This window comes from Pogonomyrmex barbatus, unplaced genomic scaffold (genome assembly GCF_055798465.1).
Source record: "Pogonomyrmex barbatus isolate J1 unplaced genomic scaffold, ASM5579846v1 scaffold2, whole genome shotgun sequence".
Classification (NCBI taxonomy): Eukaryota; Metazoa; Arthropoda; class Insecta; order Hymenoptera; family Formicidae; genus Pogonomyrmex; species Pogonomyrmex barbatus.
The window spans coordinates 5,354,693-5,379,836 of record NW_028297116.1 but is presented as its reverse complement, the minus strand read 5'-3'; the positions used below and the strand labels follow the sequence as shown (position 1 = coordinate 5,379,836).

Sequence of the window (25,144 nt, the reverse complement as noted above, 5' to 3'; positions counted from 1 at the left end):
CTAATTTTTTAAAAATTATATTTTAATTTAATGTCAATGTTTCTCACTTTTAATTAAATTTTAATTGTAATTAAGACAGCGAATATAATTTTTTATTCATACAACTTTTGTAACGTAATTGAGCTAATTTTATAAATCATTATCTTAAAAAGGATTCATTTTTCCTTAGTATGAGAAACTGTACTTAGAAATATGTGAATATATTTTGTTTAAGCTTGAACAAATATTTATGCCTAAATTTTTGAGCTGGAAGATAATTTAAACTGAACTTTGAACTGTTTAATTAGTCTAATTTATATTATCTTTTTTATATTTTTTTAATTTATTCAACTCACGTATATTGTTATATTGAATTTTTAAATATTTAAATTTTCGAAATCGATTCTGATCTAAAAATTCAGAATCATCACATTATTTAAGTTATTTAATAATTTGGATATCCGAATTATTTGGATTTAAAATTGTAATCCGAATAATTTAGATTTTGAATTGGAATTTAGATTAATATGCAGAAAAAATATATATATAAATTTATAATTAATAATATTTATTATATATATAAATAATAATATATATAATAATATATATATATATAAATAATAATTTATTATATATATAAATAGTATTTTTATATATATATATATATATATATTATATATATATATATATATATATATATATATAAATTAGTATAGTAGTTTTTTAGTGCATTATATATATGTACTTTGGAGGGAAACCTCACCGATAGTTGGCGCTCGCAGATGATTATTTTCAAATGCGATCGGACTATTGACATATAACCTTGAAAAGCGCATTCTGAATAATTATGGTAAGTTTGTAGCACCTTATTTCAAATAAAAAATCAATATCTCTAGAAATGAACTTCTCTTTGTTAATATATATTATATATATTTTTTTTAATTGTTTCAGTTGCCTCTGACTTTGTTAAAAACAGCGCAAAACCATCCTATGGTAAGTGCCGAATTTTTGCAATAATATCTCTTGAAGAACATTTAAAAAGTCCTTATGTGTTACAATCTTTTATTACAGTTGGTGGAATTAAAAAATGGGGAAACATATAACGGCCATTTAGTCAGCTGCGATAACTGGATGAACATAAACCTTAGGGAGGTTATATGTACGTCAAGGGTAAGAGCATTATTGTGTACGCTGATGCTAGAAAGACTTCTTATTTTATCGCTCGTCGAACAAATTTAATTAAACAAATCCGTGAAACAAACAAAAAGATAATCCGAAAAAGTTATGTTGAAATCGTTTCCTTCGTATTAAAAACTAAAATGTAGTAAAAGTTTGAAATATTTAATATTATCACATATCCAAGTATTTACATTTACTATTTTTCTAATTTTCTATGTATTTTTAAGTACTTGATTTTTAATTCAAAATATTTTGGGAGAAGTTTGATTTATAAACATTGATTAATTTGAACTTTGTATTAGGATGGTGATAAATTTTGGAGGATGCCAGAATGCTATATAAGAGGCAGTACAATAAAATATTTAAGAATTCCTGATGAAGTGATAGACATGGTGAAGGAAGATATACAGATGAAATCGAGAGGACGTGGTGAAATGAAAGGTCGAGGCCAAAATCAGAGGGGACGTGGTGGTGGTAGAGGTAAGCGATCTTGTCTTATAGAGTCACAGATTTTTCCTATAGAATGATTCTAAACTAAATGTACTTTTTTCGAACTATCGACTTTTTGGCTAATAGATTTTTCCCTCGATGGGAATGTTGAAGAATTCTGTAACTTTTAAGTTGTGACTGAAAATGGATTTCTTGAAAGTCAAGATTCAAAAAAACAAGTAGATAAATTCATATTCCTATGAAATATATATATATATATATATATGTTTATTTTATACTTTTGTTATCTTTTAAAAGATAATAATCACTCTCTGAAAAATATTCTGAGCAATTTATAACTTATAATTTGTTTTACACAGGTACCTTTGGCAGAGGAGGAAGAGGTCCAGCACCATTAGGCCGTGGAGGTGGCACACAAGTTGGCAATAAATCACAAAATAAACCAAGACCTAAATGAAATTAAATTATATTAATTATATTTCATTTCGATTGAATCACTTCGCATCTATTCGAAATCTTAATTTCGAAAAATTTGTCGATATTCAATTCCCTATTATTTCATTTAATCTTAACCATGTAAATGTGATATTTCGAATATCTCTTGAAACTATAAAAGCACATGGTATTCATGTGAATATCTAATCCTGAATTCATATTCTACGTTGGCAGTAAATTGCATTCAAGATTTTTTTCTTATTAGAAAGTTATTTAAAATCTATGAAAATTTACTTTGTTATTCAACTCCCGTTTGCAAATAACAAGTATAATCGTGATAATTATACGCGCGCATGCACACATACAAACGAAGCTTCGAAAATAAAACTAAAAAAATATTTTTCTTTTTGTAAATATTTTTATAAATCACGTAGTATATTCAAGTTTAGTTAGTCGCATACGTAATGAAATTAAGATAGATAAAAATTCAATCGTTGGATTTACACAAGAATAGAGACTAGAGAAAAAAAAAATCATGAATCTTTATAAAAGAAAGATTTTATTTTCATCGTTCGCATTCTTACAGGCTCATGTAACGACTGTACTTGTGACATAAATCTATTATACATAATACTTATTTTCTAATAGATGGAATAAGACATTCAATGTACAATTTATACTAATAATGATTTATTATGTTGACTGTCAAAGTCTCTATGATTATAATATGATTACGTCGTCAATACCTGTTGTCCAATATCAATGAAAACCGAAAAACTCATATAAAATATTTTTTTGCAGTGATAGCAATTACATTTCTTTCGTGTGTCTATAGTTATTATTTGGTGCCCATTCTTATATTATGAATAAATGAAATAAGGAGCCACTGCAAGTAAAAAATCCATTTAATTCTAAATACTGAATTATATTTATGATATGATTTCATATCCAATTAATAAAATCTGCTTACTTAAATTATGTGTTTTAAAAGATATCATTGTGACTTAGTTCATTTCAATTCATCGTCCTTCAACTGAAAATAAAAAATTAATGAATTAATATACATTTAATTTATATATATATATATACATACATATAAAATAAAGCGTTTGAAAAGTGAAACTTACTGTATGAAGCAAGATCAATTTCGTCCGGTAATTCTGTGATATTTACGTCAAACCTTTCTTGAACGTCATTCAAAATCTTAGCATCGCTTTCATCGCTTACTAATGTGATTGCAAGACCCTAAGAAATATTTCCAAATAAGTAAATATAATGATAAATTTTTAATGAATTTATTCATTTGAATTATGAAAAATGCTATAAATCAACCCCAAATCGTAAATTATTACCTTTGTACCAAAACGACCAGCGCGTGCCACTCTATGCAGATATGTGTCGGAGTCTTCTGGCATATCATAGTTGAATACAATGTTTACACGTTCTATATCCATACCTCGTCCAAACAAGTTCGTCGCCACCAATATACGCTGAAAATGTTACTTGTTTTGCAATACAACTTCACACTTATATATGGTTTAAGAATTTACAAATTTACACATTTCTAAATGTGTACAAACATATTGAATTTTATAAGACCTGATACAGGGACTATTTACTTTTTGAAAATCTTTGAACTGTTGATATCTGGACAGTCGCTCTTCTTGCGTCATGCCGCGGTGAATTCCAATTGCAGGAAAATTCTGTTCCGTCAATAGTTGCGCTAAAGCCATACATCTTTGTACAGACTTCACAAATATGACAACCTATGTAAAGCAAAAGATAAGTTGTATAATGAGTTATCTCTGATTTGATATTTTATACATCATTATCACTAAATATAGATTCGTTAAATGAATTATGTAAATCATTTCTTTCAATAAATACTTGGAAGAATCTTCATCAGAATTGGTGAGTAGTGATAAGATAGTCGTCACAGTAAGATAAGAAAATTGTTGCATCATCATGTAAAGATTCTCCGCGATAAGGAAAGTGCACATCCACTTGTAGATTGCCCTATTTTGCAAACAAACCTGATTAAATTCAAGAACATCGAGTAGTTCAAATAACTTCTTGTTCTTCTCGTTCTCCTTCAATTTAACGTAATGTTGCTGGAGACCATTCAAGGTGAGCTTTGCTTCGTCGTCGACATAGACCTCCATGGGCTGCACAAAGAACATTCTTTCATAAAACAAACAAATTTATAGAATAAATTATAATGCCTACGATAATTCTCAGGCTACAAAAGTTTTGCGTCTGTTTCCGATGTACGGTCATTTCTCCGTCTAAAAAGCATGCGAATGTATGGTGAAGGGATGTCCGTTTACAAATCAATAAAAACAAAGTTTAATTGTCGTTTTTTGTAAGTTTTGCAAAAATGAAAATTTTGCGTTTTTAAGATGTGTATCTTTAAGCGTTCTTAAGATGTGTATCTTTAAGCGACACAAAAGAAAGAAAGATAAAGTCAAAATTAAGTCTTTTCCTTTTTTAAATGTATTTCCGAGTATTTTTTCTCTTCCTTCGGAAATGGCGTTAGATATTCGTTAAGTTACCGTGTACATCCGTAAGCATCGAAAGTCTCACGAGAGACCTCTGTATTTCGTTTACGGAGTAAACTTCATGATCGTCGATCGGGATTAGTCTTAGATTACATACGGTCCGGCGACTTCCATCTCTGGGTAGTGCCAACAACGAAAACTCAGCAGTTCGCCCCAATTGAACTTAAGAAGGCGCAGTCATGACAGAACGTTCGATCACATCCGCTGGCCACTCGATGCCAAAATCTCTTCTCCAAAATTTCTGGCACATTAAGAAGATGCCCAGAACTGATTCGTATTATAAGTTGGCATAGACTCTCGGCATTTCACCTCTGGTAATCTGCTAAGTCGCGACCCGACTTCACTCGCGCAAAATGAAAAACGTAATCACGATACACGAAGACACGCGTCTCAACTTTTTCGCGTGACTCTATCGGCCCTCTACAATGCAAAATTGCTCGATTTATTGCATGACACTTGCGTCCTCGTTGACTTCACTCGTACTAAATAGCCATGCAATTGAATCTTTACGTGTGATAAGAAAACTTTAACATAATAGACTTTTAATTTGCGATTGAATGAACGCGAACACGATAGAGTTAAGCTACGCTATGTTTTATATTTTTTTTTTTCCCTCTAGCTAATCATCCTAATCATCCCCCTGAGAATCCTCTTGCATCTTCTTTCTTGCGCTCTTCTGTCTTCAGGTTGTCTTGAAGTCTTCTTGGCCCCCCACCCACAATTGCAAAGGTATCATACAGATTCTAATTCTATTCTAATCGTGACGATTATCCCCATAAAAATGTGGAAATATTTTTTTATCCCTACCCTTTGTTTTCCCATTATATTGCCTGACATATCGATATTTTTATTGTGTTGTCCCTTGCATAGCAACTAGCAAATTGAAGGACTTTATCATTGATTGAAATTTCTAACTTAGATCTTTCGAATATTGTATCGAGCATGGACAAAGGGAATTAATTTTAGGTAAATATTCTTCCCTTCTGTACGTGTATGCAGATGATGACACATCCGAAAGTTTAGATTCAGAATCAGAAAAAACAGCGAGATATTATGTCGGACATGAGTGTCGACCATACGATTATGCCGTTTATGAAAGAGTATCGAACGAGATTCATTTTTTTTTCTAATTCGATATTCGGTTCCTCGAAGTGGCGTATAAGTCGCCTAACCCGCGGATGCGCCGACAATGATATTTATAGCATGGGCTGAGCTTTGTCCTGGACACGAATACGCCAGCGAAGTAGGAGCAATCGTAGATCGTAGTGAGGAGGAAGATTATGTAATTACATCTTGCATAAACTTTTTGCAGACAGGACGTATCTCCTTGGACAGCGTGGCACTGAACATCATGACTTGCTTACTATGCGGAGTGCTCCTGAATATTTCCTGTACGTCTCGGCGCATATCTGTAACAACAATGGTTAATAATTGGATGTTATTCAAAATAAAATATAAAAGTAAATTTAAGTAACGAGTAAATTTTAAAGAATTTTTCAGTTAATAGTGGGTAGTGGAAAATGTAGTCATCATAGTGAATTAAGATTGTTTCATACATCATATAAATTCTTTTTCATAAAATATAACTATTTTAAATGAATTAATAAACCATTAAAGACGCACCTAATAACTCCAGCATTTTGTCGCATTCATCAAGAATAAAATGTTTCAGGTGTTTTAGATTGAGTTTCTTGTTCCGTACAAGAGCAAGGATACGACCCGGAGTGCCGACAACGATATGAGGACATACGGTCTTTAAGACTTCTTCATCTTTTTGAATAGGTAAACCGCCGAAAAACACACCAACCTGTAACAAAAAAAATTTTATCGTAAATTTTTACATTTTTATAATAAAAAACATTCAATATTTAATATCTATTATTGTGATACAAATTAATCAATAATATAAAGATTCTTTAATATAATTTTCCAAAAACTTTTTTATATTTTGTTAAAGGATCTATATGTATCTTATATATTTCAATATATTATTTTGCGAAACTTACTTTTACATGTGACATGTATTTGCTAAACCTCTCGTATTCCTTACTAATCTGAAAAGCCAGTTCACGAGTATGACACATTACTAGGACATAGACTTGATTCTCCGTCAGCTCCAACTGTTGAAGAGTAGCTAACACAAACACAGCAGTTTTCCCCATACCCGATTTTGCTTGGCACAGGATATCCATGCCAAGAACTGCTTGAGGAATACATTCGTGTTGTACTGTAAGCAGTATATTTATTATTGACATCATACAGAAAAATTATTTGATTAACATCGCAAAGTATTAATATAATTATATTTCAGAAATATGTAGAGCTCAATCATGAAAAATTTCAGTTGTCCCTATCTAGCGTTAAGTATTCATCATTAAATATCAGAATAAATCAAGATAAAATATAAGCTATTATGACAAAAAAGTTATATACCTTCGGATGGATGTTCGAAGCCACAGTCGACGATAGCACGAAGAATCTCTGGCTTAAGAAGGAAATCTCTGAATCCACTACTGTGAATAGAGACATATGTGCCCTTTACTTCCTTCTTAGCAGGAACATCTCCGCTTCCGTCGACCACTTGCTCAGTCTGTTCTTCATCTTCATAATCCAGAAGATCATCGTTATCCGCCATTGTATTTAAATTAATTACTGGATAGTAGAATTACTAAAATTAAGATAAGATTTTTGATATAATGATATAGATTAAACACAACGTTTCATTAATAAATTGGAAAATAAAATTTACTTTATAAATAAAAAAAAATGAAAAAAATAAAGAGAAGAGAAAAGAGAAAGGAAAATAAAAAGGAAGAGTGAAAGAAAGAGGGAAAGGAAAGAGGGAAAGGAAAGAGGAAAAGGAAAGAGGAAAAGGAAGGAGGAAAGGAAGGGGGGAAAGGAAAGGAAGAAAGGAAGAGGGAAAGGAAGAGGGAAAAGAAGAGAAAAAGGAAGAGGGAAAAGAAGAGAAAAAGGAAGAGGGGAAAGAAAAAGGGAAAGATATTAGATTTTATAGACTAAATTCCTTCTTTTCTCTAAACTTTGAAACATTTACTTCGTTTTCGGCATATTGAAAAAATTTTTCATATAAATACTCAATATTCAAAGTATTCAAAGTATAAAAAAATAAAAAAATAAAATATATAAAAATATATAAAAATTGAAGATAAATATGCAATATAACATTCTCTTCTACAATTTTCCTATAATCTTGAAAATTTGTATTTTCATTTGTAGAATTTTGAGAAAGAAAATCATTCTTTGCTCCCAATTTTTATCTTCAAAGTTTTTTGACTTCAGCAAGTTAGAAAATAATAATAATCATATATAATCGTTAATCGTTAATAATCATATATTCTGTTTTAAGAATAAAAATTATTTTATATAATTTAAATTATAATAGAAACTAGTTCATGATTCAAAATTTATACTTTCATTTTTTTTTATGTGGATTGAAGTTTTTTTATATGAATGAATTCAAATATCAAAAAATTTTGAAATTAAAGAAAAAGCGAGGATTTGAGCGACGATTTCGTTTTTCAAAATATATTCAATGCATAAAAGTACACAAAATTACAGAAAAATTGAAAGAGAGAGCATTATACTGCATATTTATCAAATTTCAATGTAAAAAATATTAACACGAAGAAATAAAATCGATAAACACATGTCTGAGAACAGCAATAAAGAATTTTATAGTCAAAATCTAACAATAAAAATATAAATGTACTAAATTAATATTATATTTTGAAGATATCGATCTTGTTTTCCGTAACTAATGTTATAATAATGTAACGAGTTATCTAAGAAACGTTAAACGCATGCTATCGCAATACACGCTCTGGAAAGAACGATTTCGGCAGAAAAGCATACATAATGGCCGTCACTGTGACGCTGCTCCATTGATCGAATAACCGAAAACGGATTCGTCGGCCATAAATACAGCGTCGAGATCGAAATAAGCACGGCGAATCGAGGAACACGATTAAGAATAAAAGCGGCATGTTTATATATTCACGATGTAAAGCAGCATGTTTATATATATTATCACGATGCATATTTACAATTTACCGAAAATCTGCGGCGTCAAGCCATACGGTTCCAAGCCATATAATGTTCCCGCGTTCCAAGAATAATTCGCCGTGGCTACTTCGCGACATAAATTCGACAAAATTACGAGATTCCATCAAAAGCTGAGAAAATACGGAACGTTATTTCATTCATTTCGCGAACGGATCGCCTTTTTATTGAAAAATTAACTCGGATTACGATATGAAATTTCACTTACCGTGCGCAATGGAGACTCGGACGACTTTAACGACACCGAGAAATGCTTCGCAACGCGTCTGGATAGAGCTGCGTTCCAAAACCCTACTCGTCGGATACAATGGCGTTTACTTAACCAATCAGAACGAAAAGAACAAAGATTTCTTGGTTCTAATTGGTCAATTAAAGGCTTCAAAGTATTTGTAGTGAGATCTGTATTTCACTATTGATTGTTTGAGCAGAAAAAAAATATCTTTGCGTAAAAATCTTTGATATGATTGGTTCTTGCTCTTAGTTCGTCGGATTTAAACCAATCATATTTAAGAACTTTTCATAATTATAAAGTTTGCTTCTTTTATTAGATGCAATTGTTTCTTGATTAATCAGAAAGAAACTGATTTGATTTTAGAAACGATTTTAGAAAATGCAAACGCAATTTTTAATTATTTATGTAATACGGACATAAGATGTAGAATGATATATCGAGCTGCATATGAAATTTTATGTCTATAAGTCCCGGTCTACAATAGGTGATTTAAGCCTTAAGCCATAAGAATCGACCAATCATAGTCGATCATTCTCCTATTCTTCGATTCGTCCATTTCTAGACCAGGGGCCCTATTCTTGAATATACGAAAATCCTATAATATATATCACTAAATTATAGGATTTTCGATATGTTTTAAGAATAGAGCCCCGGGAATACTGGAAATCGAGTCAAGATCTTGGACAAAAAAAAAATTAATCTATTGCACTTGAAAAATTCGATCAATTTTGATCATTGAAATTGGTCAATTCTCTTTCCATCTAAAAACTTCGATTTAGAGCATCGTGAAAGTTTAAAATTCGTTATACATTGCACGATGAACGATATTTAATGAGTATTTAATTTTTTTAATTGTAACAAAAAAGTAGAACTCTCCTTGGCCCATATTCTGAATCTTTTTTTATCGATAAATATTTCTCTAACAGTGACTCACAGCCAATCAGAAAGCTTATAGCCATTATACATTACTCATACAATGTGGAACAGATCTAATGGCTCCTATCACAGAATGGGTTACATAATGCAACAAATGTTTGAGACATTTTCCAATTACTTAATCAGTAAAACATTTTATTCTGATTGGTCAATTAAATGTTTTAAACACTTGTAATGCAAATAAACCGTAACCATACGTTATAACCAACAACAATATTGTAGCCAATCAACTCTTTATCTTTCCATAATGAATAGTTGATTGGTTTCTGCTCAAACTCGGATATTTTTAATCAAACTTTAATTGAGAATATTAGAATATAAAATTAATATTTAATTATTAATAGACATTAATAGACTAACATTGTGAAATAATTTTCATATAATTATATTTTTCTTCTTAAATATTAAATGTTTAATCATTCAAATTTGTTGTTACCAGTTTAAGTTGGTCGCAGCAAATAAACAAGTATAACATTAACAAGACGCGTGTAAAAACATTTATGTATTTTTATTAACATTTTTTACATTTTTTTTTAATAGTTACATTATGATCTGTGCTTCGCATTTATTTTATACAAAGATAGATATAATAGGTAGACAGTAATGCGCGTATCACCCTCCATCGCTTTAACCGCGTGAGGTGCATTTCCTCATGAAACATTTCAATTTAAACGATAAATTTCCTTTTCTTTTGTTTTTCTCTTTGTCCGCGTCTGTTTAATGTAGTATATCGATATTACTTTACAATTTCAAACAGAAGTATTTTTTCTAAAATTCCATCATACTCTCTCGGAGGACTTTGTTTCTTTTTTCTTTTTTCACGCTTTTGTTTCTCTATTAAAATGCCGTTCACTGACAAAATCGTACACTCGACTCAAGCAAAATTACGCGCCAGCTGTTATGATATAGCAATTTTCGCATAATATAACGTAATTTTATAATCATTCCATTTTTATAATTATTCATTTCGGTATTAAAATACTAGAATGAAGATGAATTGGAGCCATCAAAAACGTTGAAAAACAATAAAAAGAATTCATATAAATATCGCACGGCCTTTTTGTTGATTATATCTTTTATATGTATATATAAACGTTATTTTACATTTCTACGAATTGTATCTCAGTTTCTTCTCTTATTTTTACGAATTGTATCTTTATTTCAATATTTGTTATAATAAACGTTGAATTTCTTATCATAACAAAGGAGAAACGCTAAAATTAGTACGAATTTTAATTTTTACAAAAGTGACAAAACAAAATTGATAAGGCCGAGTTTATGAATTTTTTTTGATTGCATTTCACAAATAAATCCTGAAAAATTTGTGATTTAGGATATAATTAAAATGTATACCGCATAGGTATAGTTGTAATTATATCCATTTGTAACAAAAATATATATCTCTTATATATTCAGTTTACAAAAGATTTTTATGTAAGTAAATCACACATAATTGTAACGACTTTAAACTCATTAAACTTTCTTTTTTTGGATCAGTCGTGGGAACATGTGTACGCTTCAAGATGCGCACTTTATCAATGTGAGCTCCAAGCAAAATATGTCATTTTCAATACACTTTTCACAGTCTCAATTTTGTTCTCTTACTATCACTCATTACTTTTATATCTTCAAGCTGCAATTGAAATCTATCTCGATCACTGACATTAATATCAAAGGAATTGCAGCAAATTCATAACAAAGTAACTAACAGTCAGGCAACAGTTAGGCACTATTAACAAATTACTCTGTACATATGTTCTGTCCTTAACGGACATACTGTCAATAGGCTGTTGGAGATTTCATTACACTTATCTCACAAAATGTGAAAAACAAATTTGTTGAAAATAGACGGTCTCCAAGATAAGTAAATACGATCTCGTCATAAGACAAAGTTCATCCACTGCGATACATTTTTACCAACAAATTAACGATTCTAAAAAAAAAATATAGAGGTCATACGATATTGTAACCAAAAACAAAAATTCTGCACGTAGAAACGTATAATCTCTTTGACATTAATGTCGCACATTTGCCCGATATAGTAGAGCATAGATGTCACATCTCTTCAACATTGTAATTATTTAAATACCTATTGACATAAGCACGCGGATGAATTTCACCTGAGCCATAATTTCAGTCGCAACGCATCCACGCCATTTAAGTAATATCGAAATAACCGTTTATCCCGCACGAATCCAAGATTTTCGTACAAGCGTAATGCCGGCCTGTTGGTAATCTCCGTTTCCAGAACCACTTCATCGGCGTCATCTTCCACCATTGCCTGAATAGCACGTCTCACCAGATTCGATCCGATCTTCCGTTTTCGATATTTCACATCGACAGCCAACATTGCAATATAACCGCGCTTTATCACCTTTCTGTGGATGTCCAGTTTGCAGACAATGGCACCAACGCACTCCTCACCATGCATTGCCTTAACAAAAGAGGAAAGCTTTCTGTAAATCCTATATCTATATCTGAGTTATATTCTTAATATTATATATAATATTCTTTTATATATTTTTACATGCTTTTAATATTTCATCATGAATTATACAGACACTCTGCAAAGTTTTTACAAAAATTGCAATACAGCATATTGCAAACACAGCATATTTGCTATATTACAGGTCTGCTTTTTATTATTGCACTGTAATATACAAAAATTTTCTTTCTCTTTTTCTTTCACTTTTGCCAAACTTCAAATATGTACTTATTTTATTTTAGTATTTTATTTTTAAGTATGAGAGTACACTAGTCCAGCTATAAAAAACAAACCTGATATGTGTTAACTCAAATGTAATACAAATGTAACGTAATACAAAGTTAAAAATTTTCTGGAAAATACATACCAGGAAGCACAATTTCGGCCAGTTGTGAATAAAATATCTATATGTATAAATAGAATATGGTTCACTTAGGTCCTTCTGTATTAATTTCATAATATCAGGCATTTGTAATTCACTTGTATAACTAACATATTGGATATCGTTGTCTTTACTTTCCATGGATAACGCTTCTGCTTGTTCTGTAACATATCAAGAAGCAGATATTTTAACTGAATCAAATAACCATCTTAAACATGAATATCAAAATTTAAAAATTTAATAAGAATTTCAGATATAAAATAAATCACTCAAGCCAACAGTTGACTGGATATCTTTTATCAATAGAAGATATATAAACCACGTAGGAATAGAGTTTGTTTTACAATAATAAACAGACCAAACGATGAGCTAGTTTGACATGCTTCAAGTGTGTTTAATTTATCATTACATATATAAACTCTAAATTTATCTACTGATGAGTGAGCTGGCTCTATATACCATGTTGGTTTAAATGACTAGTTTCCATTGTTTTAGATTGTGGGAGGAGATCGGTGACGGTGGCAGTTCTTTGAGGAGAGTCGCAGATACCGTTCATCTGAGCTACTCCGTTGACATGCGGCTCACCGCTTGCCACCTCCGTCGCCTCTAAACTGAGACGCGACTTTATATCTAAGGTTGTGACGTCCGCTATCGAGTCCCGTTTCATCCCCTTGATTTTGTCCGACGCCTCCGGATCACTCACTTCCGCGCCACCCTCCATCTTCTCGGCATCCATTTATCAATCTCCGCTCCTTGGTTTATCTCTGAAAATTCTCTCTACGCGCCGAGGAAGAGGACAAACGGAGGATCTCTTGGCCGCTCTGTCCTCTGAGGAACCGTTCCCGTTCACGGCGCGTATCGATCCAGCACGAGACGCAGTGGCATGAGAATCTTCACGTGCGGCGTGACGCTTTCAATCGAATTTTCATAATTATTGCTAATCACGCGGTCGCCGTATAATAATTTTATCCCGAAATACGGACATCCGAGGTAAACCGCTGAACGACAGACACCATATTGGATTTTCTGCGGTGACTGCTGGATTCGGTCATGGGATATGATCTTCTTTGAGACTCGTCCGCGAACAGAAGAAACGTACCCACCGGAAACGCGATCGCATCGGAGAACTAGGCTGCGTTCCGATATTCGCTGCATACGCTGAAAATCTATAATATACGTGACCTGAACTATATATTTTCAGTACTGGCAGTGAATATCGGAACGCAGCCCCTGAGACACTACAATCAGAGACTGGCCACGACTCTGATCCGCCATATTTAGGGCTAAATTCTACGAGAGAGAAAGAAATATACACTATCTCATTCTAACCAATAATGTGTTTTGAAAGCGATACTTTTTACTTTGCATGTACATTGATTCAAGGTATTGTACATGTGTATTAAACACATGGAAAGCGCGATAACAAACTATTAAATAGAGATATTAAAATTGCAAAATATAGTAAATAAATTAATTAATGTGATAAATCAATGTAAAAAATAGGTGAATATATTTTTTTACTTAAATTTTATTTTATATTGTAATAAAGTTTGTTAATAATAATAATAATAATAAATATATATAATTTTTTCTAAAAAAAGGCATGACATCGATACTTGCATCTTTCGAAATTTTCTCGAAGTTTATTATTGACTTTTTCGCAATGGGTTCTCTCGCTGTGCTAACTTTGTAAATAGCTGTCATTGTATTGTAAGAAGTTCCTAAGACAACCGACGGATGGCGTCAAAAGATCTGTGTGAAGTTTCTGAAACTTTAATTGTTAATGACTTTTTAACTAGATGTGTGCAAACGAAAAATCGATTGGTTCTATTTTGAATCGCGTATCTTCGGAATTCATTCTGAAAACGAATTTTTTTATGCAGAACTGCAGCTACCCAAGACTTTGTTTGTTAATAACTTCTTAACTAGAAGTGTGCAAATGAAAATTCGAAATGTGCATACACGTGCAAACGATAAGCAATCGAATGAGCTATAGAAACTTTATGTTTTTCAATGTTGGGAGGCAATCTTCACACAGGTTATACATCCCATGTAGTTTTTCTCCATATATTTCCCACATAATTTTTCCAATACACTTCCCACATAATTTTTCCTATACACTACTTGCATAGTTTATCCCATGTAGTTCCCACATAATTTTTCCCATCTTCCCACATAATTTTTCCCATCTAGTCCCCACATAGTTTTTCCCATCTTCCCACATAATTTTTCCCATCTTATTCCCACATAGTTTTTCCCATTTTCTTCCCACATAGTTTTTCCCATCTAATTCCCACATAGTTTTTTCTATCTAGTTCCCACATAGTTTTTACCATCTTCTTCCCACATAGTTTTTCCCATCTAGTCCCCATATAGTTTTTCCCATCTAGTTCCCACATTGTTTTTCCCATATACTTCCCATATAGTTTTTCCCATCTAGTTCCCACATAGTTTTTCCCATCTAACACCCACATAGTTTATCCCATGTAGTTCCCACATAATTTTTCCCATCTTCCCACATAATTTTTCCCATCTAGTCCCCACATAGTTTTTTCCATCTTCCCACATAGTTTTTCCCATCTTATTCCGACATAGTTTTTCCCATCTAGTCCCCATATAGTTTTTCCCATCTAGTTCCCACATAGTTTTTCCCATCTAGTCGCCACATAGTTTATCCCATGTAGTTCCCACATAGTTTTTCCCCTCTTCTTCCCACATAGTTTTTCCCATCTTCTTCCCACATAGTTTTTCCCATTTAGTCCTCACATAGTTTTTCCCATCTTCTTCCCACATAGTTTTTCCCATCTAACGCCCACATAGTTTATCCCACGTAGTTCCCACATAGTTTTTCCCCTCTTCTTCCCACATAGTTTTTCCCATATGCTTCTCACATAGTTTTCCCCATATACTTCCCACATAGTTTTTCTCATATACTTCCCACATAGTTCTTTCCATATACTTCCCACATAGTTTTTCCCATATACTTCCACCTGTGTGAAGATAGTCCCCCAACATTGAAAAATATAAAGTTTCTATAGCTCATTCGATTGCTCATCGTTTGCACATGTATGCACATTTCAAATTTTTGTTTGCACACTTCTAGTAAAAAAGTTATTAGCAAAACAAATTTCGGGGGACCATCTTCACACTAGCCCCCCAACTGTGAGTAAATGAATGAGCTATAGAATGAGTAAACTATGAGCAATCGAATGAGCTATAGAAACTTTATGTTTTTCAATGTTGGGAGGTTATCTTCATACAAGTCGTCAAAGGGCTGTTCGGCGATCAGCGAGAGCGGCACTCGAACAATCCCAGCGCTCGCTTTTCGATACTTCGATTTCGACTAGTCATAGCGAGGTTAATGCAATCTCTATTTGAACTATCATCGAATCTGCTCCATCTTTTGGAGCAGCCAGCGATCCAGCACTCTCTATTTAGTCGCTGGTCGAGACAGACGTCTTCTTCGCGAGGGTCAAAGTCGAAGTCGAAGTCGAAACTAGTCGTGTAAAGTCGATATCGTATCGTTGTTCAGTCATGCGTTCTTCGAGACTTTTGTATAAATTCTGTTCCGATGTTAAAATATATATTCTAGTATTTTCTTTAAAATCATGCCGCTTCATTAAAAAACGGAAAATTCCGCTTTTTCCTGCTCCTGTGACCGTTACATGGCGGACGATTCATCTTGTGCGCGCGCTTAAATATAACGAACATTGTTTAAAAATAATCGAATTTCTGACAAACGGTAACTTTATTCAAATTCAAAGACAGTTTTAACAAATAGTTTACAGTATTGATTTCATAGAGGATTGTTTTAACAATTGTATATCAAGAAATTAAAAATATTATAGCATAACAGTAGTATAATAGTATTATATTAATTTTTCTCTTGTGTTAAAAAAGAAAAATACAAAAGTAAAGATAAATAAAAATAAAAGATAAATAAATAAATAAATAGTAATAAATTTAAAATCGTTAAAATTAAAAGAAATATATTAATAAATTGATAATATAATTATGTAAAATAAAACTTTTTAAATAAAAATATACACATTTTATTATCTTTAAAACGCTTATGTTTTTAAATTATAATATTACAATTTGAGATTAATGTAGTTAATGTATTTAAAAATAAGTGGGAATAGCCAAAAGATGGCGGACCAATCAAAAGTGACTTTTTCGTAACTAGTCTCTGATTGTAGTGTCTCTATGGAGAACGCATTGCAGCGCAGCCAATCACAAGCAGACATCAATCGAGTAATTTCGAGCGGAATTTTTCTCCATGTATTTTGATCCAGCAAACTGTCGCAAACTATAAAGCAATCATGTACTTGGATATGTAAAAAACAGAAACATGGTTTCATAGAGATTTAAAAAATTCAAGTGAGAAATCAATTATAAATTAAAAATTAAATCATTTTTTTTGGTTGTTTAAAATATATCAAAAAAATGGAACATCTCGGCTATTCCTTTTATATTTTTCATATATTTTAATAAAAACGTTACTGCTTTATTCATAATAGTTCGCAAATGTTCCAATTCTTAAAAATTTATATTTAATAATTTTCTAACAAAATAAACTTGAAACAAAAGGCAATTTACAAAGTTACGTGAAATGTATCATAAAGAAATGATTCTCTATCGTAATCAATTCATAAAATGTTATAATAAATTATTATAATAAATAATTTTGTATAATCCTTTTTTTGGAGAGATCAGTAGATATTTTAAAGATATTCATATATTTTCAAATCAAAATTATTATCAATAACATTAATTGAAAATTAAAAACAAAAATAGGACTTTATCTAATATTAATATTAAAAAATAATATATAATCCTAGCTAATCTAATCTAATTAACATTTTTATAAAGTTTTATACTTACTCTTAATGTAATAAATGTTTCAGTTGACCTCGTCATTGTTGTCAAAGCTGTAGTCGACATAAGATATGGTGCCATCATTGTCGTTGACGGTGTTACATATGCTGTTGATGCCATTGGTGCCACCAACGCCATTGTTGTCGTTGACATTATCGGCGCCGTCAACGTTATTGTTGATGTTTTCGGCGTTATCAATGTCATTGTTGTCGTAGATAACGTCATCATTGCGGACGTAAAGTTCGACGTTGTCATTGCAACCGATATTATCATTGCTGTTGATGATAACGGCGCTGTCGATGTCACCAGCGATGTTGATGCTGTCATTGTAGACGTCAAATGTGACTTTATCATTGATACTATCATTGATGCCTCCGTCGTTGATGTTTTTGGTATCTCTAATGCCTTCAATGGCTTCAATGCATTCGATGGCTTTTTGATGCCTTCGTTGTCTTCGTTGTTGATGGCATCACTGCCGCCGACATTGTTGACTTAACCGTCGACATTGTTGTCACCGACACCGTTATCATTGGCGCCATTATTGTATTTAACCCAGTAATTTGTTGTTGTTCACACTGAAAAAGAACCGACTATATAAAAAATCATATAAATTAAATTTTCAAAAAAATCAAGTAATGTATATTTACTTCTATCATCTTTTCATAAGTCATATACATATATAAAAAAAAAATAATTTATCATAAATATATTTATAGAAAACAAAACGATTATAAACTATAAAATACATGAAAAACATGAATATAATAAAGAACTATTTCATTTATAACTATTTCATTTATAATTTCATTAAAACAATACTATTAAAATATCTTTATTTAAAAGAAACATCTTATGTATATGTTTATATATGTATATATAAAATTTAAAAAAAAAGAAAGAAATATAGGCAATACTGGACAGGCGGAATCTTAAGCATCTAATGATCTTTTTATTTTATATATATTTATTTATATATCTATTGTATATAAAATAGTGTATATAAAATAGTATATGTGAGTGTATACATATTTTGTATAAATTCAAGATGATTATTCATATTCTCAATTATATACTATTATTTTTAATAAACCTGTAACAATTCAAAGCAAAATATATTTAAATTCAAAAACAAAAAAGGAATCATTAGACCTAAATATTTATCAAGTATTGCTCCTATTCTTTTTTGTTGTTGAACGTATTCTTATACATATGCATTGAATATATATATATATAATTGAATGTATTAACATCGGCATCATAGAATCTCGTAATATGATCCACTGATTCTTCTCTTCTTCTTCTTCAGTAAAAATAAAATTGATCCACCTTGCTAATTGTATGGACGGGAAGAGACGTATGGGAAAAGAAAAACATGAATACAACCCGTGTGTAGGAATGTCGAGTTTTTATATTCGATTATTCGCAAACGTAATGTATTCGTCTCGCGTTACATAGAAGCAACTCGTGGAATTTCACTGGCATATCTACGATACTAAATGAATATATCAGGATATCTCGTTAATCTGAGCGTATTCTCTCTACTCACAGCGAAATGAATCGAAGAAGATTAATCGATCAGCCTTCCGAAATTCTTCGCCACCGAATAACCGCCTATCATCGTGCTGAATACACATTGCATATATGTATATTGTGTGCGTGTGCGTGCGTGTGTGTGTGTGTGTGTGTGTGTGTGTGTGTGTGTGTGTGTGTTGCGTGCGCGTATGTAAAAATAGTTGAAACTCGCTGGCGGGAAAAACAAGAACGCAGGGAGATCTTCCAAGGCATGTAATCGCGACTTCTCTGTTACAAATATTGATAAGATATTACTGAAGATCGATAATTTTACAAAAACGTCTTAATAATAGTTGAATATTAATTTTACGATTTGTTATTATCCTGGGTACGTATTATAGAATTGTTCAAAATGGATTTCGAACGAAATTATTTAGTTATTTCCTAGATTTCTATTATCTTTTTTAGAAAAAAAAAAATGAAATAATTCTGATCGGAATCTATTCCGATAATTTCATACTACATACTCTGATGTTTTTCGTAAATACATATATATATATATATGTGTGTATATTTATGATTCAGTAATAATCGATTTTTATTTAATATATCTTTTTTCTTATCATTCGTAATCCATACGAGTATAAAAAATGTAATTCTGCGCCAATGTGTAAACATTACTGTAAAAATACTGTAAAGATATGTTTATTAATGAAGAATTTATTATATGACCATGAATATGATACTGCTTTATAAGTTAATTATTCAGATATTTGAATTGAGGAAAAATTTATATTGACAGTCAACAATATTGATATTCTTTAATTATAGTTGAGTCCCAGAGACCCTATTAAAATTACAAAATTTGCTTAAGATTCTGTCTATAACGCGAGCAATCGGTATCATTTCGCTACTAAATTTAAATGATGCAGTGAATTCTCTAGAAATTACTTACTCTGCTTTTTTTCGTTTTTAATTTGTAATAATAATTTATATTGCGTGTTTAGTTTCACATCTGACTCTCATTAACCTATTTTTTCTAATTATCTTTTGAAGTCTTGCTAACATGTGTTTTTAATTTGTTTTTATTTATATTAATATTACATTGTAATAATATGTAGGGTAAAACAAGGCTTTCTCGTTCACGAGTCAGCGATAATGTTTCTGTTTATGTTTATGAAGAGTATATTCAACATTTATTCTGCTTACGCTTTCAAGAAAAAGTCAATATTTGTATAATGTAACTATAAGTATGTCACTGGAAAGATGCACATTAATCTTCTACAAATTTTTCATATTTATACAATTTTCGCTTTAAACTTGAAACTTGAGAGCCTCCCTCCTTTTCCCTATTATGTTTGATTGTTATTTAGTAGACTATGAACTGTAATGATTTAAATTAGAATTTAACATAGAACTTTCTTTTTACTGTCAACTATGTTTTTCTCTCTTCGTCTTTTGATTGTTCCTAAATGGCATATTGTGTTTATATTTATTTGTTAATTATATTATATCAAAGACACAAACATATTAAGACACAAAAAGATGTATGTTTGCATTTCTAAATGCTTAATGTAAATATGCGATTGTTTTCTAAAAGAGATTTCAAAGAAAGTTTAGAAAATTATCCGATAATGTAAAATTCCCTAAAATTTAAATGATCCAGAAACGTCCAAGCATTTAAAAATAGCATGTATGTTTGCGAAATGCGACAATGGAAAAAAAATTTTCAAAATTTTTGTCGAGATTTTTAATTACTTTTACGATCATGATTCCGAAAATCTTTCTTGCATGAAAAGCAAGGAGGCGGAACGCGAACTACTGAAAGTGATAATAAGCAGATTGACCATTACTATAATACAGTAGTATGCTATAATATCTTTAGTATAATATATGGATGCTGCAAATGAATAATAAATGAGGACTTCATTGCTGCGCCGATCCCTATTATCAATTTTATGAGACGCTTAAGGCAAAATATACCTTGTATTTACAATAATTATTCTTGATCATTTCGAGTTATGATATTATTATCTTAATAATACATACATACATTACTATCTCTTTATCTCCAACAAGTATCTAGAAGAGTAATGACATCATAATAATAAGACAAACAATCATAGTAACATATTAAATTAAAATTATGTAGGAATGTACAGATTAATTTAATAAGTCAAATTATTATTATATTACAAAAACAATATTATAGACATCTAATGATTATTGTATGTATTTCTGATAATAAAAGATTATTATGAGAAGCACATGCTATATTCATTAAAAGCCTAATATTATGTTTAAAATAACAATTTGATTTATTAATTAACTATTATTATTTAATTCCATATTTCATTTTTACTTAATTTCAGTTTAATATACTATTATACTTGTTTGCTCATTAATACGATAATTCTTATTCTTTATTATTAATTTTATTAATACTGTATTATTATTATTATCAGTATTATTAGTAGTACATTTAATTTAATTCTTAAGTTCTCTATTTTTGAATATATGATGTTGCTAGTCTACGATTAAAATTAACAAACTTTGAAACTTGTTCAATAAGAAAATTAATTTTGTAAAATGACGCTACATTTTCAATAATTTTTCTTAATTTTTCAACATCGTTGAGAAATGCCGCTTGATGATTTCATCATTGGCACGGTCTTTTTACATCCGTCTTTCTATTCGCTTCACTACCGTGCCAGACATTTTGGGGGACACGCGCTTCACTACTTTGTTATTTTGCTGGTATTCCGAATCATCGACGAAATAACGACCGGCATGCGTTCTCTCCCTCGAGTCATTTTGAAACTCCTCAGCGGAATGTTCGCCTTCCTCCTGCTTGTCAGCATAGAATTTCGTGACGTCGTCCGTGTAAATGTGCCCGCTAGCGGACTCGCCACCCTTGCTGTAACCTTCCTCGTACGTGTGCACGTAGGGCTCGATGTCATTGATGTCATCGTTTTCCTTGACATCCTCCTTCACCGCGTACTGCGGCGGATACGAATATCCCATTACATCGCCGTGTTGCCCCTTCAGGTAATCGGGTTTGTTCTTCTGTTGCAACATGGGCATATAAGAATCCCGATGATACTGGGCGAAGGGAGTGTTCTTCTTGTGATCTGCCTCCTTGTGGCCGTAGTCGTCCTTGTAATCTTTTTGACTCTTGAACGATTCATCGTTCGATTTGTCGTTGTGATCACTGTGATAGCCATAACTGTTCCAAGAACTCCAGTCCTCGTGATGCGTCTCCTTGTGATGGACCTTCTTTGGCGGCTTTTCCTTCTTCTTGGGTTTCTTCTTGGGTGCCGAAAGATCCGGCTTGTGAATATGTATGAACACCGTTTTCGTATGAATCTGATGCTTTATTATCTCGGGCACGTGAATCTTGAAGTGCACACTATTAATGGAAAATAAATTATAGGAAAAATAAGTTTAAAGATGCATGTATTACGTATCAAAATAATGACAAAATTGTAAAAATTAACGTAGACTAATTCTACTATTTTTTCTACGTATGCTATGCAAATACAATTCTCTAAACGAAAATTATTTAATTTTTAAATTTTCCCTTGACCCTTACAGAGAGATCTTTACAGTGTATTGCAGCATTAATACAGAAACTAAATAGCATATTTACAACATATATTTTAAAGTTATTAATTTGATACATAATTGATTATTTTCATATTGTGTTAATCATGTTTTACGTTTATTCGACATCTAAAATTTTCCTACAAATTATTTTTGTTTCTTGACATAGATTTCATTAATCAAAAATTTTTATTAGAAAAAATGTTAATTATAGATATTTTCTTTTTTCAAATGTTTAAAATCTACTATTTTATTTATTTCGATTTCTTTATAATTTAAATCTATTTATTTGATTTCAAACAGTATAAATATAAAAAGTATTCTTTTTAAATTTTGACTTTAAATTTTAACTTTTTGCTACTATCCTCTAACAAATTTTCCATGTATAAATATATAAAATATATCCAATATAATAAAATATAATTATATATATAATTACATATGTGATTATATATTAATACGTATATTTATTTATTTATAATTATATATAACTTATTACATATATTTATATATATTTATATGTAATCATATATAACTATATTACCATTTCATATAATTATATATTTTTATATATGGACATATTTTATATCTCATGCCTCATATATAATTATATCTAATTATAAATGGGAAATTTATATCGGGATTATGCCTCCCCATACCTCCTTAAGGATCAGCGAAAACTGCGCAGACAGTATAAAGTTCAAAATAGGCATACAAGATGTCTTATATCTTGCCTAGATATATGTTGTTATTTCAATATATCGTTACTTTAATTTGATACTGAACTGGATTTAGAAACGCGTAAAAATTATAGAACACTTTAATAAATATGGGAAAGCAATTAATTTATTTTTAGCTGGCAACGTAATAAGAGATGGGAGCAGGTGTATGCATCCTTTAATTTATCGACAAGTGAGACCGAGAGTAAGCGCGGTCTATGATTTTCGCTACGAGAAAGCGTAAAACTTCACGGTCACGTTCAATGCCGAGCATCTCTTAACGAAGCTACGCAGTTCCGTGCGAGAAATAGAATGAATTTATCTAATAACATGGTACCATTTGGATACTCACTGCTCTTTGGCGCCTTCGTTGTTCAGCACCTCGTTCAACAGAATGAAAAATAGAATGATAACGATCCTCTGCAATACAAAATCGCGATCGTTAGATTACACTTGGACTCACCCATAAAACACGTACTTTCTCAATTATTATATCAATTCAGGTATATTTATCGTTTGCGTTAATCACAATTCCGTTATATCGATATCCACGGGCTCTCGCTAATCTAAATCGCGTTTAAGAACGATGCACGCACATGTAATTCGAAACCAATTACACCAATTACACGAGAGTATAGTCGTGCAGATGTCGATACATTTGAAATTTTTCACTCGCAATTTTTTTTTTTTTTAATTTAGACAAAAATTTTATATGTATACAAATTTCAAAACAAAAATTGCCTCTCCAATATCGCGTCCGTTTTTACTTATTTTACTTTACTAATCTGTTGTTACCATGATTTATCGTCGAATTGTTGCAACCGTGATCGGTAGACGGTCAATCGTCGTTTAATATCATTGACAATGACTTGCTATTTATATGCCATCTTCTTTTCATTAAAGCCAGTCTTGTGAAGCGACAATATTGGCTATTGATGCAGTTCACAGCCGATGATCGCTTTCGCTATCTTTCCGGTGATATGCTTCATCTGTCGATTCGTGATGCTGCTTTAGAAATTATGGGGTCAATAAACCATGAAAACAGCTCGGTCAAGTTCAGTGTCGTAGTAAAATTTTTTGTCTTGTTTAACATCTTTCACGCATTCCATTAATGAAATACTTGATATTTAAAAGTTTTTGTAAAAAGAACTTGTAATTATATAATACTAGAAATTAAAATAGTATTATTTTATATTTTATGAAAAATATAACTATGTCATGTTACATTAAATAACAAAAAGAAATATACATTTATAGCGATTAGTATTTATATTAATAATACGAATTATAAATAAATAACAAAATAGCCATCATTGACTAATATTTTTATTTTGTTATTTTTATCTTTATTTTTATTTTGATACTATAATGATTAACTCAGATAAAATAATATTAAATAATTATTACAATAGTTAGATAAGAATATATGTAAGATAAATCACTTGATAGAATAAAGTTTAATTTTTAATTTAAATTATAGAAATATAAGAAATATATAAAACAAAAATAAAATTGTAGAATTTAATTATGTTCGTAACTTATAAATTATAAATATAAATATAAATGAATAAAAAAATTTTTGATTTTTATAATTATGCATTTTTCTAGTCGAAGATAATTATTTGTTTATTTTTCCAACTTTGAAGAAAAAATGTCGCATATATATTATATATTAAGAAGCACATTATATATTAAGAATAATATTAATTTTTTGTATTT

The 25,144-nt window shown here is 30.8% G+C and overlaps 5 protein-coding genes across 5 annotated transcripts; 1 reads left to right on the top strand and 4 right to left on the bottom strand.

Moving 5' to 3' along the window:
- Nucleotides 1-721: 721 nt before the first annotated feature.
- LOC105428412 (U6 snRNA-associated Sm-like protein LSm4) lies at nt 722-3,035 on the top strand. Its single transcript, XM_011640731.3, has 5 exons — nt 722-829; nt 931-972; nt 1,051-1,149; nt 1,461-1,638; nt 1,968-3,035. Exons 1-5 carry the CDS (start codon nt 827-829, stop codon nt 2,063-2,065), a joined length of 420 nt encoding a protein of 139 aa, XP_011639033.1. The 5' UTR covers nt 722-826; the 3' UTR covers nt 2,066-3,035.
- Hel25E (ATP-dependent RNA helicase 25E) lies at nt 2,584-8,996 on the bottom strand. The gene is made up of 11 exons (XM_089076229.1): nt 8,887-8,996; nt 7,035-7,269; nt 6,608-6,828; nt 6,225-6,408; nt 5,892-6,010; nt 4,077-4,208; nt 3,663-3,809; nt 3,396-3,533; nt 3,171-3,288; nt 3,014-3,076; nt 2,584-2,929 (listed from the first exon to the last, which is right to left on the bottom strand). Exons 2-10 carry the CDS (start codon nt 7,234-7,236, stop codon nt 3,063-3,065), a joined length of 1,275 nt encoding a protein of 424 aa, XP_088932355.1. The 5' UTR covers nt 7,237-7,269; nt 8,887-8,996; the 3' UTR covers nt 2,584-2,929; nt 3,014-3,062.
- Nucleotides 8,997-10,335: 1,339 nt separating this feature from the next.
- Nucleotides 10,336-13,762, bottom strand: LOC105428421 (N-alpha-acetyltransferase 30). Its single transcript, XM_011640743.2, has 3 exons — nt 13,173-13,762; nt 12,699-12,874; nt 10,336-12,280 (listed from the first exon to the last, which is right to left on the bottom strand). Exons 1-3 carry the CDS (start codon nt 13,447-13,449, stop codon nt 11,963-11,965), a joined length of 771 nt encoding a protein of 256 aa, XP_011639045.1. The 5' UTR covers nt 13,450-13,762; the 3' UTR covers nt 10,336-11,962.
- A 2,590-nt stretch (nt 13,763-16,352) lies between these two features.
- On the bottom strand, nt 16,353-19,288 carry LOC105428428 (uncharacterized). The gene is made up of 3 exons (XM_089076621.1): nt 19,138-19,288; nt 17,598-18,166; nt 16,353-17,022 (listed from the first exon to the last, which is right to left on the bottom strand). The coding sequence occupies exons 2-3, from the start codon at nt 17,955-17,957 to the stop codon at nt 16,960-16,962; spliced, it is 423 nt and encodes a 140-aa protein (XP_088932747.1). The 5' UTR covers nt 17,958-18,166; nt 19,138-19,288; the 3' UTR covers nt 16,353-16,959.
- A 537-nt stretch (nt 19,289-19,825) lies between these two features.
- On the bottom strand, nt 19,826-25,112 carry LOC105428539 (uncharacterized). The gene is made up of 3 exons (XM_089076620.1): nt 24,221-25,112; nt 23,778-23,845; nt 19,826-22,512 (listed from the first exon to the last, which is right to left on the bottom strand). Exons 1-3 carry the CDS (start codon nt 24,221-24,223, stop codon nt 21,780-21,782), a joined length of 804 nt encoding a protein of 267 aa, XP_088932746.1. The 5' UTR covers nt 24,224-25,112; the 3' UTR covers nt 19,826-21,779.
- Between the last annotated feature and the right edge of the window lie 32 nt (nt 25,113-25,144).

Coding starts and splice junctions, on each gene's coding strand:
- LOC105428421 (XM_011640743.2), bottom strand. CDS start 13,449: ATGGATGCCGAGAAGATGGAGGGTGGCGCGGAAGTGAGTGATCCGGAG. Junction 12,875..13,172: donor TAGTCATTTAAACCAACATG/GTATATAGAGCC, acceptor GATATGTTACAG/AACAAGCAGAAGCGTTATCC. Junction 12,281..12,698: donor GGCCGAAATTGTGCTTCCTG/GTATGTATTTTC, acceptor TCTTTTGTTAAG/GCAATGCATGGTGAGGAGTG.
- LOC105428539 (XM_089076620.1), bottom strand. Junction 22,513..23,777: donor AACGAAGGCGCCAAAGAGCA/GTGAGTATCCAA, acceptor TTCCATTAATAG/TGTGCACTTCAAGATTCACG.
- LOC105428428 (XM_089076621.1), bottom strand. CDS start 17,957: ATGATAGTATCAATGATAAAGTCACATTTGACGTCTACAATGACAGCA. Junction 17,023..17,597: donor AAACATTTATTACATTAAGA/GTAAGTATAAAA, acceptor ATTGCTTTATAG/TTTGCGACAGTTTGCTGGAT.
- LOC105428412 (XM_011640731.3), top strand. Junction 973..1,050: donor CAGCGCAAAACCATCCTATG/GTAAGTGCCGAA, acceptor CTTTTATTACAG/TTGGTGGAATTAAAAAATGG. Junction 1,639..1,967: donor GGGACGTGGTGGTGGTAGAG/GTAAGCGATCTT, acceptor TGTTTTACACAG/GTACCTTTGGCAGAGGAGGA.
- Hel25E (XM_089076229.1), bottom strand. CDS start 7,236: ATGGCGGATAACGATGATCTTCTGGATTATGAAGATGAAGAACAGACT. Junction 6,829..7,034: donor CTTCGAACATCCATCCGAAG/GTATATAACTTT, acceptor TACTGCTTACAG/TACAACACGAATGTATTCCT. Junction 3,534..3,662: donor AGTTCAAAGATTTTCAAAAA/GTAAATAGTCCC, acceptor TAACATTTTCAG/CGTATATTGGTGGCGACGAA.